The sequence below is a fragment of the Sinocyclocheilus anshuiensis genome, unplaced genomic scaffold (genome assembly GCF_001515605.1).
Source record: "Sinocyclocheilus anshuiensis isolate Anshui unplaced genomic scaffold, SAMN03320099.WGS_v1.1 scaffold1351, whole genome shotgun sequence".
In the NCBI taxonomy this organism is placed as follows: domain Eukaryota; kingdom Metazoa; phylum Chordata; class Actinopteri; order Cypriniformes; family Cyprinidae; genus Sinocyclocheilus; species Sinocyclocheilus anshuiensis.
Genome location: NW_015537982.1, coordinates 229,846 through 244,359, shown reverse-complemented (window position 1 = coordinate 244,359; position 14,514 = coordinate 229,846). Strand labels below are relative to the sequence as shown.

The 14,514-nt window shown below is 38.8% G+C and overlaps 1 protein-coding gene across 1 annotated transcript in view; it reads left to right on the top strand.

Annotated features, from left to right (window-relative positions):
* Window positions 1-14,514, top strand: part of LOC107673920 (transcription factor COE1-like) — a 43,964-nt gene that overhangs the window by 24,006 nt on the left and 5,444 nt on the right. Inside the window, exons 6-8 of the mRNA XM_016467749.1 lie at window positions 3,533-3,621; window positions 12,874-12,939; window positions 14,211-14,388. Coding sequence (XP_016323235.1) covers window positions 3,533-3,621; window positions 12,874-12,939; window positions 14,211-14,388 — 333 coding nt within the window. The remainder of the gene's footprint in view (window positions 1-3,532; window positions 3,622-12,873; window positions 12,940-14,210; window positions 14,389-14,514) is intronic.

Genomic DNA, 14,514 nt, shown 5'->3' with positions numbered 1-14,514 from the left:
GCTTTACTGTAGGAATGCTGTTATTTGGATGGTGAGCTGTATTGAATTTCTGCCAGACATATCGTTTGGTGTTGAGGCCAAATAATTCAATTTTAATCTCATGTGGCCTCAGAATCTTCAAGGTGCGTTTTGGCAAAGCTCAGTCGTGACTGCATGTGGCCTTTCTTGAGGAGTGACTTTTTTCTTACAACCCTCCCATACAAGCCACATTTGTGGAGAATGTGTGATATTGTTGTCACATGCACACAAAAACCACTCTTTGTCATAAATTCCTGCAACTGCTTCAAAGTTGCTGTAGGCCTCTTGGTCCCTGTCTTACCAGTTTTCTCCTGGCTCTTTCATCCAGTTTGGAGCGATGTCCTGATCCAGGGAGGGTCTATGTGGTGCCAAATACCTTCCTCTTCTTAATAAAAGGCTTCATTGTGCTTCTAGGCATTGATAATGCCTTTGAACATTTTTGTATCCATCTCCCGACTTGTGCCTGCCCCCAACTTTATCCCGGAGATCTTTTGACAGTGCCTTGCCACTCATAGTAGGCTTGCCACAGTCTGTCCTCTCAGCTGTGGAGCTGATGGGAGCTGGGTGAACTCCCTCAGGAAACGTCCAGGCTGCGGCCTACAGGGCAAACAGAAGGGAGGCCGGAAGAGAGAGAGACACTTTTTTTTAACCCCCGTCTTCAGCAGGACAATTAACTGAGAGCCAGAGGACTCCAGTCCTAAATTGCTATTTTTTGATGCTCCTTCTCTGTTCTGTTCGAGATTTGATGCTTCAGGCAAAAGAAAGGTGGTCAGTCTATCGAGAGAGAATAAGAGAGGGGGAAAGTGCGTGTGAAGAGTGCTTCACTGTGCTTCTAGACCTTTGAAATGTTTTCGTCTCCATCTCCTGACTTGTGTCTGTCCACAACTTTATCTCGGAGATCTTTTGACAGTGCCTTGCCACTCATAGTTGATTGTTTGCTTCAGTTGCACTACTGTTACGTCCCTTAAGTTTTTGAACTTGGCTGAACTAGGGGAGAATGGGAAAATAACATTTGGAAAGATGTGTGTGTACATATACAAGAACGCCGGCAGGACTTCCAACTACCAAGGACTGAAATGCTCCAGGAAAGCTCTTTTCATGCTGAGCTAATCAAAACAGCAGGACAATTAACTGAGGGCCAGAGGACTCCAGTCCTCAATTGCTATTTTTTGCTGCTCCTCCTCTGTTCTGTTTGAGATTTGATGCTTCAGGCAAAAGAAAGGCGGTCAGTCTATCAAAAGAGAATAAGAGAGGGGGAAAGTGCGTGTGAAGAGTGAATAACTGTTAGAGGGACTCTTGGGTATCTTATGTCACATACCCAAATCATTTTATTACAGTGTTTGAGTATTAAAGTCAGATCTTGGCCTCTTCATCAACTTCCTTATAATGTGGAATACATTATATTCAATTTGTACTTCTTTGTCTTTGCTCATTTTAAGTGCTGATAGTTGTTTAATCTTAATAAAAGGCTTCATTGTGCTTCTAGGCATTGATAATGCCTTTGAACATTTTTGTATCCATCTCCCGACTTGTGCCTGCCCCCAACTTTATCCCGGAGATCTTTTGACAGTGCCTTGCCACTCATAGTTGATTGTTTGCTTCAGTTGCACTACTGTTACGTCCCTTAAGTTTTTGAACTTGGCTGAACTAGGGGAGAATGGGAAAATAACATTTGGAAAGATGTGTGTGTACATATACAAGAACGCCGGCAGGACTTCCAACTACCAAGGACTGAAATGCTCCAGGAAAGCTCTTTTCATGCTGAGCTAATCAAAATGACCACAGCTGATTGAGTTTATAAGTCATTTTTAGGAGGGGGGGGGTTCATACATTCAAATGTTTGAATTTTAAAACAAGCCTATTTTATTTAAAATAGGATAGCACACTTTTCAAACGACAACCATTTTACAGAAGGATGTTTGTTAGGTTTTAAATGATAAAAACAATGGATATACAGTTTAGAATGAATATAAAATATTTTGACACTTGTCAAACGTTAGTGGACCATAGTTAATGTGATTAACTACTCTTATGGTTATTCTGATAGGACACCTGTGTGAACCTCTATCAGTGCAATCACTAAAAATCAACTTGAAAAATTATGTAAGAGGACGAACACTTGTGAAAAAAAGGTTTAAATTTCTTTGATGCTCCTTGGTTTGATGTTTGTTATCTAACGCATTGAAATTCATACATAGCTTAAATGTCTAAATACTTTTGGGACCACTGTATGCTGCATATCAAATATCGAATATCTCTGCTGACATGTATATCTCTTACTCTCTCTCAGTGAAGCACAAAAGGGCTCTGTGTGAATGTGCCCCTGAGGGCTGGAGTTTAGCACCACAACAGATAAACACACAAACAAGCTCTTTGGGCCAGTGCTGGAGAAAGACCCATTGTCTCAGTGTGAAAGTCCCGCTCAATCCAGGGAGGTTAGAAAAACATTGGACCAAGGATCATGTGGTCCACCCGTGCAGGATGTTTGGCCCTATCACGCAGATCGGGTTCCTTTTTCAATATTATCTTATTGCTCTGTCCTTAGCAAGCTTCCTCATGAAGCTGTCTTTGCATTATTTGCTCATAACGGAGGTCTATAGATTTGTTTTGCAGATTACTGGTGCTTATGTATACAAAACAGAAGAGGGAGTTGAATTCAGAATTATTTGTTATTGGAGTTTGTTTAAGGACACAGCAAATTTAAAAAGGCACCTTTTAGTTCTATGCTGATCTTAAACATGCTTATAGATGAAATGATCTGGCTGCTTCTGGTCATCATAAGATCTGTGCCAGTCGTTGTTAGTCTTTGTTTTATATATATATATATATATATATATATATATATATAAATTGTTTACATTATTTACATCTTGTAGCTGTACCATTGAAACCGTGAGTATATTAACATTTACAGCATTTACTTCCATTGCAAGTACCTTACTGTTTCCCATGTTTTTGCTTTTTTTTAAGGAAAAGGAAGGACAAGTGGAAATAACTTTTTCTGGTAATCAACATTATGCTGCGCATACTGTCTGTTGAGCTGAACTTGTACTGAACCCAGAATATTTTGCCTGACACACAAGCAAAAACAGTCACATTGCTGTTAAACTGTAGCATTTGCAATTCAGTTGAACCTGTCACAAGTCTCATTGTTCACGACCAGTTTTTGAAGCTTTCCATGAAGGTTGTGCCTTTACACCGACTGCAAAAATAGACAGGATCCATTCACACAAACTGCTCAAGTGTTATTTTATTCATAAAGTGGTGCCTTGTGGTTGCAAACTGCTAAAGCATAGTGGGAATTGATACAGATATTTTGGCAGCTAGTTAGGAAACATAATATTTGATACTTTAGTTATCATTTTATTGCTATTTGCTTTTGTGTTTTTTGGAACCGTATTGAGGTCTGAAGGAAATGACACTTGTGTTTTATATACATTTCTTTGTAATGGTAATTGCAGATGGGTGTTGAATTTCCCTGCGGTAACATGGTTGAATTTTCTCTTTCCTGTAGCACTGAATGAACCCACAATTGACTATGGTTTCCAGCGGCTACAGAAGGTGATCCCTAGACACCCAGGCGACCCTGAGCGCTTACCAAAGGTCAGTTCTTTAGCATGACGTAACTATTGTCCTTTCTTTTCTTTAAAGTCAACATGAAGTCAATATTGACCCCATTTACTTTCTTTATACACGTTTCTGGTCATATTGTGAACAATTCGTTGGTGCATTATTCCAAAGATTATCCTTTCAAACAACTTTTGTTTTCCGCTGACATCAATTAGGGCCAAACAGGCTACTAGGTTAACCAGTTACCAAATAACTGTTTAGACTTTTTTTTTTAGCAAAATCATATTAAGTTTGGCTCCAATCTGGTATGTAAAAAGAATAAGAATTCCTAAATAATAAGTCCCGTCCAGATATTTTCTCATTCACATTATAAGTAAAATGGGTTTCAGTGTTGACATTAACCGTTGACTTTATTTTCTGTAGTTCACTTTTATTTTCAAAGAGCAATTGCTAGCATAAACACACTGGTCCCGATTTCCGATAGCCATGGTCTAGTTATTTGAACCATTCATTACAGACTCCTTCAGTTCAGAGATTATGTACTGTATATTCATTCTCACGCAGTTGTGTTCAGTATTCTTGTGAAAGGAGCCCAGTTGTGGACCCAGTTGGGTGTTTATTTCTCTCTCCGTGCACGCTTCTTAGGGAGAGGCAGGCCATGTACATGGATCCTTTGGGAGGATAAATAAACATTACTTTATCATGTTGTGCATGTCCTATACCCCAGAGCCCCGCTCCAGCAGCACCACTTAATAGTGTACAAAAAAAAGGGAGTAATTATGGCTGGCTGGGCCTGCTCATGCTCAGGACTGACTTTGTGCTGTTAGCAGCCTTCTGTATCAAAGCTGGGCCATCAGTATTCATGGCCCATGAGCCACCTCCCAATCCATTGCACCTTAAACACATCAAATTAGACCCAGGGGGTCAACGAATGTGGTGTCAAACCAAAGCCAGTATAGAGGAATCAGGCAAATGTAGTTGGTGGCCAAGTAGTTACAGTGGGCTGCTAATCTCATGTGACCGGCACCACACATCACTTTTATTTTAGTATCATTGAGATAGTATTATAGTTTTATATGTATGTATATATTTTAAGTAGTTATTTTAGTGCATCAACTTAAACTAAAAATATTGTCTTGGCAACTAGCTGATTTATGGTTTTAGTTTTAGATGACTATAATAACCCTGGCACACAGTCTGTTTTTTTTCTTTCTTCTTTTCATTGAGGCACACTGTTTAGTGATTTAGTAGAGTGCTTGACAGGAAGTGATATCACAGCTGTGCCTTTGTGATGTCAGAGTTAACATTTTGCAGGCACTCAGAATAAATGGGTCATGGGCTACAGCACAGATTCATCGGGTCATTTTCAACTAGTCAGACAAGGTTTTAAAATATACACTACCAGTCAAACGTGAGGACACTCCTCATTCTTTATTATTATTATTATAATATTTTTATCCGCATTTTATTCACATAATAATGAAGTCATCAAAACTATGAAAACTTTTCATTCGCTATCCACTTGGTATTTATTTATTTATTATTATTTTATTTTTATTTTTGAAAATCATTCTTAGGCACAATTCGTATTTGACTACAACAAAACAAAAATTCAATTAAATAATTATTATTTAAAAATAATTGTTCTTTAAAATTAAATAATTAATATTTGACTACAAACTACTTTTTGAGTTTTTAGATCATGAAAAACATTGTTAAGTATGTCCAAACTTTTGACTGGTAGTGTGTAGTGATATTATTTGCTAAACGTTATCTGTAGCTTAATAAATATGTCATGAACAATTTTGTGAAGTTTTTCATTTAATTTTTATCTTGATGTAGGTTTTATCCTTCCTCTATCTCTCTATTTCTTCTTCCCTTCCCACTCACTCACTCCCCCATTCCCCAGCTGGTGGGGAGAGGACAGATCTTCTGTCTACTGTCAGTGGGGCTAAAGAGGGCAACAGTGTTTGATCTCAGTCCCTAATGAACCACATGGACATTGTCTGAATACCTTTCTCTGCAGTCCCACAGTCTGAACCCCCACACACACACACACACACACTATCAAACACACACTCGCCCTCCATTGTGTACTAAAACACTGAGCTGAACCGCTAAAGGGCCCAGCAGACATCTGTTGCTACTCGTCCCACCTTATGCTGATGGGGACTATTACATTACTAGCTCATTGATGTCACTGATGAAGATATAAATATCCCCTTACAATGACAGATTACCTATACATGAAAATATAAATTGCTAGACGTTTAAAAGCGCATATTGAAGGTTCCCACAGTCATCTGGAAATATCAGGATATTTCTTCTTACATTTTACAATTGTGTTGTCCTTTTCCAAATTCATAAAATTGTAATCCTGGAAAATCCTTTTATTAATTTTTTATTGCTCAACTTATTTCATTGCTTAGAAATTGCTTTTTTAGTGTAAGATCTAGGAAATGATTGTTAAAAATCAACATGCCATGGGAATCAATTGGTCACAAGATTTGGGAACCCTGTTTTTATCATTTGATTATCAGTCAGAGAATTAGCTTCTCTGCTGAAAGAGGAAAAGTTAAATGCGCCTCATGACGATTATTTTTCTCTGTCTACCATATTGGAACAGTCTGGTAATTTTCATTGAAACTGGGGCAGCATGTTGCTCACATATGCTCTCTGTGGTCTTAACCTTGGCTTGATTTGGACTCATTTTCCTGGGCTGATGGTAAAGCTGAATGCATTAGGTGGGTCATGGCTGGGGTCACTTGTCATATCTTTCCCACCATTTTCAGCATAAAGGAGGTAGATCTGAATACACTCGTGGCTGCACTCCCCAGAGAGCCTACTTAACAGCCGCCCATAGTTTTAACTGATTCCTTACCTTTTAATGAATAGGGTGGGATGGCCCACAAGTGAGCAGCCTCACTCTATTAGAGGTGCTGAATAAAACGGGTAGGCAAAAATACTCAGTGAGATAGCTTCGGGGTCAGGTATAGGGGAAGTCCCGGAGGAAGCAGTTAGATGCTTGTTTGGTTATATTAGGATACTGAAGTACATGCCCACTTTTTCAGCAAGCCCACTTGAAAAAAAAAGACATATTAAGTCTTGTTTTCAGATAAATCTAACAAAATAAATTAAGGTTTATGCTTAAAACAAGAAAAATATTTTCCAATTGGTAAGAAAAATAGTCATCTTTTAAAGAAAAAAAAACAAAGTAATGTAATTTTTTTTCATTACCCTATTTGCATCTTTTTTCCCTTTACACCTCACTAAATTTTGTTCTATTTGTCTGAATACAAACCTTAATATCTTTAAGGTTTTGCTTCTCAAGTAAATGTCTTATTTCAAGAATGTTAAACTTTTTTTACTGAAAGACATAAAAAATACTGTGTATGGTGTGTGTGTGTGTGTGTGTGTGTGTGTGTCACACCATTTCAAACTTTGAAGCAAAAAAAGTATTTGAAAATTAGAGAAAGAGGCGAAGAGTTAACTTTATATATTTGATGAATTTGAAGTTATTCACAGTGCTTCATGAGAGTGGGATGTCGCTGTTCAGCTTTTTCAGTGTGGTTTTCATTTCTGTTTTTTTCTGGTTCCAAGTAGAAGCTGTAGTCTTGATGTCTTGGAGGATTATATGTAGTGCAGTTGAAATCACACTGACTTTTGGCTTCTACAGAAGCATATTCTATCACTTAACAACCTCCAAGCTCATGGTATGTCTTTGCGGACAGATTTACATTTTTCTCTATGGAAAAATTGAATGTCAAATAAGTTAATGTTTATCTTCAGAGAATGCAGATCACATGGAAAACAATATCCCAATACGTTCAACAACGCACTAACATTTACACCTTTAGTCCTTGGCCTTGACAGGTTGGCAGAGAGAGAGAGAGAAAGAGAACAAAAGAAACAGAGGTAGGAAGGTGGAGAGAGAGAGAGAGAGAGAGAGAGCAGGGTGATCCATCATGGTGAAGTCAGCTGTCCGGTGCTGCCTTCTCACAGGTCAGCCGATCGAAGGCACCACAGCCCTCACTTTATTACTGCTCGCCCAACAATAATTGAGTCACCACAAGGGGGAAGAGGCAGCCAAGGCTGCATGAGGAAAGAGGGTGTAGAGGTAGTGAACATGGAAAGGGTAAATTAGAAATAATTTCTTGGTGTACCTATATATGTCCGGCCGGTTGTCAAGACAAGGCTGCTGTTAGCAGATGGATATTACCATGATTTCCTCAAGTACTTGAGGCTGTACGCATCTCTCTCTCTCTCTGTCTTCCCCTCCTTATTTCTGTCCCTCCTCCTCTCGTTCGAACACTCTCAGCGAGATATTAACAGCATCGGCTACTGCGCCCAGCCACTCATTTCAGCACTATTGATTTTGCCCTTTATTGAGGCAATAACAGTTTGTTGACGGCACTTCTCTAAACTGCTGGACTCAATCACAGGTGAGGGCCAAGTGTGGAACACGGCAGGTTAACTTGTTTCTCTCAGTCCTCGAACAAGCGTGCTACTATGTTATCCAGCCCTGCAAATTTATTACACAGCAATAGTTCAACAAGATGTTTTTTTTTCTGTGATATTTTGAAAAAATGAATTATCGCATCTGAAATATCTTATAATAACAGGATTTACGCATATGTGGTACTAGTGATAGTGAGGATATGTGAAATTAGGACATTCAGGGCCCCAGTGACCCCTCGAATGGAGCAAGAGCCCCCTAAAGTATTGTTTAAAATCGAGTGTTGCATTGCATGTATATAATGTATGTAAGTGTGTATATATGTTATATTTTATATTATTTAATATTTTAAATGGGTGTTTAAATAAACTGATTAATATAATACATTAAAAATATTTATTTTCTTTTTTTATAGTAGAATTTATATATTTACATATTGTGTAGGGAATCATTTCGAGGAGAAACTACTAATTGAATAGTGGAAACTGCATTCCACAATGCACCTGGCCCATATTCAGCACATCTAGGCTGCGGCCTTGTTTGGTCTCTCTCCATCTCTTCTGTTAGCGTTGTTTCCTACATTTTCCCTGTCACTTCACATCCACCTGATCCCCATTGGCTGCCTCCACAGGGTCCAGAATTCAATCTGTGCTTCCAGGAAAAATCTCCTGCTTCTGAGTAACACTGCAGCGTGCTCTTTATATATTGCTGGGAAATCCATAAGACTACTATAAAATATCTGAATATGGATCTAGTTAAACTTAACCTGCACAAATTTATCTAGACCAGCATTGCAAAACTCAAAGCAAGCAAAGTTAGGAATCACCAATCTAGACAACTGTGGCGAAACTTTTAATAGTGTTTGTTATATAAGTCATTGAGTCTTTGCAAATTTTTGGTGGCTGCACTCCGATGTTGTACTCTGCAAATGTGGACAGACAGGTTATTTTTGACTTTCAGAGAGTAACCTTTGAGGCCCGGAGAGAATATGAATTATGCAATGAAGCCACATTAGTTAAAGAGCACAGTGACTGATATTTATGATGGGCAGATATTGATGGAAGGAAGACATGGAGGAGGAGGTGGAGATTGGAGGGAGACTAAGGATATTTGATTTTGTGTTTGACAAACTCGGTGGATAAGCCACCATGTTAAGCAGTACATTCAACCGAGCGAGCAAACTCAAATCTGCGAAAGTCAAAGAAGTGCGCATCAGCTGTGTTCAAACACATGTAATGGACATTCTGCTCTAATTCACATGTGATTCACCACATCGACGCAATACGATGGACACGTTCACTCAGTACACTCTTGCATGAATCACAGTTTACCTCACGCAAAAGTAATTAACACATATATACCCTTGAAAAATTGCTTAAATTCAGGAAAATGCATGTAAACATATTAACTGTCATACATTATAACACCGCAAACCATAATTTTGATGAACCACTGCACTCTTATACTGACAGTAACTAACTCTGTCATAGGGCTGCTGATTATTACGGTAAAACACTTTTCTATCAGATTAAAACCTGACACATTGTTCTGGGAACCATCACAGTTTAATTGACTCACCGTTTGAGTATCTTATCTCTTATATCAGCGACAAATGGTGTGTTTGAAACTGAAGATTAGATTATTGTCAGGATAGGGAAAGGCTCACTATATGATAGCCCTCATTCATCAAAATGGATTGCAGCCTTGGTGGGTATAAACAGCATGACATTACACACCAGTGTGGTCACTGTTTGAGTCAAGCATTTGAAGTTATTGAAAACAGATAGAGGCATATGAGTTTGTGTGGTTAGCTTGCACAGATTATATGTACATCCCACTTGGATTGGGTTTGCTCTTGGTGCACCCTATATATAGTATGTGCTGTTCTTATACTCTAGTATTTCGTTTTTGAATGCTTGCAGTAAGGTTGTCAGTTTAATTTTTAGTGCATGATTAATAATATTAATAAAAATGATTAATAATATTTATAATCAGTATTAATATTTGTTATATTTATAAATATCTACTTACCAAAATGAAAAAAGGTGGTTAGTTTTCCTACCATTAGCATAATTAAAATAATTTTTTGAAACACCTTTTTCAAAATGTAACTATTTTTTGTATCTTGACTGTATTTTTTAATTATATAATAGGGATAATATGGAAATAAAATAAAAGTACATTGACTCCTGAAGCCACTTTTTTGATTATCCAGTGCTTTACTAATCTACTATAATGCAATGTCTTTAAATAATTTTCTATAGGGGTGTTTCCCCCAAATTTTCATATCATGTAATTAATTTAATTAAGATTTTTAATCATTTGACAGCCTTTGTTTCCATGAGATTCTGTGGACTGAAGGACTTATAAAATATATGTATTTTGTTATTACTGCACAGCACCCCAGTGCGAGGGATCTCAGTTAAGCTAATAAAACCAGAACCTCCACGAGACCAGCAGTCCATGAAGTCAGGGAAGCAGAGCAGGAAGTATGACATCATCACTCCGCTCCGTTCTGCATGAGCGACGACGGTGACCCGTCTGGTATTACTGCTCTAATAGAACATTAGGAGATGATAAAATTGCAAATGAACAAGCACAGGAATAAATTTGTCATGTTTTTACAGGCCTGGCTTCCTTGTAAATGTGCAGACGCCATTGCCTTATCATTCCAGATGTGACCCGGGCCTTATTTCATTTTTTCAGCACTCCCCTTCCTAATGAATGTATATCATATTACCAGCCACCATAATTTACACACAGGAACAGATTCAATGTCCGGCGCACATTAATGTGGAGGCTGGCCCTAACTGTGCTGCGCTGTGGGCTATTTGATATTATATTCTTCGAAACACTACGCCTGGGTTTGTTTGGTTGCACACATTCGCATTTATATGTGCTTATGTATTGCTATGAATGTATATATACATCACAGCTTTCACGTTGATGGAAAACAAAGCTGGAAAACACCTGTCAGGGTGCTAAAGACACTCCGAATGAGTCAAAACGGAGATTGAGTCCTCAGCTCATGGCCGCACTGAAGGAGCGGAGAAGGGGGGAGGATTGAGCACGGGTTATGATGGCTCTGACTGATAGACAGCTATACAGACGCGCAGATCCAAGATCAGGTTTCTTTCCTGTTTACCGCTCCTGGCTCCCTGCTCGGCCCTTACTGGAAGCCCTGCTACTCGCCCAGGAAATGGGCTCTGCTTCCAGACACAGGGCCACCACACACGGCCCGTGCTAATAGCATTTATTTGTTTGTCTGGACAAACTTTTGGCCCCTTCCTTATTGCATTTGCCCTCTCAACAGATCTCTCCCCCACCCCCCAATATCGTAATGACGGGAGATCGATAGGTAAGGACGAGACCTTCTAACAAAGGAGAGTGGGAGCAAAAGGGAGAGAAGTAGATGAGAGTGTGAGAGGTGTACTGGATAAATGACACAGTGCCGGTGCAGCAGGGGACCAAGCCATGGACTAATGCTTCCCATCCCTTATGTTCTTCCACCATCCCTCGAAGAAGAGGGTAAAGGAGAAGAGAGCCCGTTGGAGTCACACATCCATACTAAAGCACCACTTTAGGCCTCCCCAGGCTCCCGCACTTCTCTCAATCACCCAGCCCAAGCCCGGGCGAACGGAGACTGGTGCCTCCCCCGCGAAGCACCCCTAACGAGGGGTTAACGCAGTGCCAGAGCTCCCATTATTGAGTGAATTTAGCACCTTGGACAGCGCACTAAAAAGCTTTATTGCTTTGCTGACCCCCTTGACATGTTCGTGTCTGTGTGTTGCATTTGGGGCCGTTGGGGGGAGGCGGAGGGGGCTGATTGAAAGGCAATATGTCGGGTGGCAGGCAGGCACACATGCTCGGGGGCTTGTTCGCAGCAAGGGTTACACGCCGAGGGTGAGAACAATTTTCTGGTTGTCGCACTGCGAGCTTATTTCCTCAGCACCAGCACATTAACTTTTAAAAAGGGTTCCACTGGAGCTTCAGGGTTTAAAAAAAAATGAAGAGAAGAAGAGGGCTTGGAAAAAAGGAAATGAATACACAGTGTAAAGAACACTGTAAATAAATGTTTAATGTGTGAAAAGGATGGTAATAAATAGGTTTCCAGTTATGAAAGTCGATTACCTGGAAGGAAAATAGCGTTACTGTTGCCCGTGCCTCCTGCGGAGCAGTCGTTTGCATGTACTAACATGCATGTATTTGCTTTAAATTTGTTTGTATTCATGTATTATATATGGAATTGTGGCAGTACTGTTGGTAGGAAGAGCTAGGTAAAGTATGGTGCTGTTAAGGTGTTTTCTAAGATGTATACCCTCTGCAAATTGTAGGGGAGTTGTAGTCAAGGATATTGGCTAGCAATTCAAAGGTTGCATGTTCAAACCCTGTCAGGGGTGATCTATGAACTGAAGAGCCCTGTTAGCATGTTGCCCTTTAGCAAAGCACTTAACCTGATATTGTTCTAAAGGGACTGATCCTGTAGTAATTGTACTGTAAGTTGTTTGTGCTTGTTGACAAATAAACAAATAGACTAGAACAATTTGTTGGCTAAATAAATAAAAAATTAACGTTGCTTTCTAAACATTCTTAAAATTCTTAATTTCATAAAATAATGGCATATGATATTAGGAACTGCTTTTAGAAAATATGTCTTGAAATACTTTTTTTTCCTTGTTTTAAGATATATTATCTGAAAATTTTACAATTTTATCAATTATATTATCAGTTGTCAATTAATCTAGTGATCAAGATCATGTTTTGTGCATTTGACATCAAAATTGACATGGAAAGCTAAAGTGCCACCTTTCATCTTTTCTGTTATATAGGAGGTGATTCTGAAGAGGGCAGCAGACCTGGTGGAAGCTCTGTATGGGATGCCACACAATAATCAGGTGAGATTCAGGTGAACACAATGAAACATCAAACCATAAACAGGGCCTCATTCAATATCCATGCATACACATGCATTTGTGCATAAAATCTGTTTAGGTGAATTTTCACACAGAAATCATGATTAAAAAATAAATTTGGTCTAAAATGTATTTTAAATTTACTACAACTTTTTTAAAGATCATTTTTAGAAATCACATTCTAAAATTATCTTAGAAATCAGTCATTTGTTATGATAATTTTTTACAAATATTTAATATTATTAGAAATTTCATTGAACTCGACAAAAAATAAGATCTCGTTTCTCACCCTCTCAGACTTGAATGCATGTGCACAAGAGAGAGTGCAAACTGTATTAGTAAAAAAAAATGCACATTATGTTATAGGATCAGTGCAAATAATACCATTTTCCACATTTAAATGGTTTAATTAAACAGCACAGTTAAGCATTTGTTCCCAGTTAAGGCCATTTTAGAGCTTTAAGACCGTAGAATTGTTCTCTAATATTCCCTAACATATTCTCTCAACATAAATCCCCCAATGTAATTCCTTCAGAGCTCTCTCTCATTGGTTTGAAGGACCACAAGGGCATCTTCAATGTTAGATCAGTTATGAACTGCGAGTGAGGGTATATGCTCATCGATTGCAGAGCTGAGCATGAGTGCAGTGATGCTGAATTATTTAGGCTGGGCAGTGGATGGAGCATGACTCCAGTCATCAACCCACTCAAAGAGCTCTCTCTCAGGACCCCCTGTCCCCCCAACCTCCACTCGATCCTGTTGTCTTTATGAGGGTGAATTTGAGACATGAATTTTCTATCAAAATGTGCAGCCCCCCTTCCCCAGCCCCAAAAACTAGAGTTTTCTGCTCTAGCTGATTAGCAGATAAACACATCTTTAATGATTATACTTCTAGATTTTGTTCTTTTAGTATTAAGAATATATTGATTCATATGATCATATTTGACCAGGTGTGTTTATCTGGCAACTCATACTGTAGGTTGCCTGTACTTAGATATAATTATTTTAAGACAATTTTCAAAATACTAAACAATAAGTTGCAGTGGGTATTTTGGGTTTTTAAATTGTTGTTTAATATTAACTGTTATTTTTGATTATTTATTGACTGATTGATTGTATTTTATTGGGTTATGATTACTTATTTAGTCAAACTGTTATTATTTATACTGTATGATTATTTGAAAGAGAGTTTTTTTTTCAGGCAGTATCCTTCTAATCATTAGATTGGTCCATTTCTGTGTTGATCCTGACAGGAGATCATTCTGAAAAGAGCAGCAGATATCGCAGAAGCACTCTACAATGTCCCACGTGGACACAACCAGCTGCCAGGTCTGGCTAACAGCTCAGTTCACGCTGGCATGATGGGAGTCAACTCCTTCCACGGCCAGCTCGCTGTCAATGTCTCTGAGTCCACACAAGGAGCCAATCAGGGTGAGCAGAGACGCCATCAATCTTAAACCACAAGATATTTTGGCCATTCACAAAAAAAGTGATTTACTATGAGAGTTTGTGTTTGTGTGTGTGTGTGTGTGTGTGTGTGTGTTGTGTGTGTGTGTG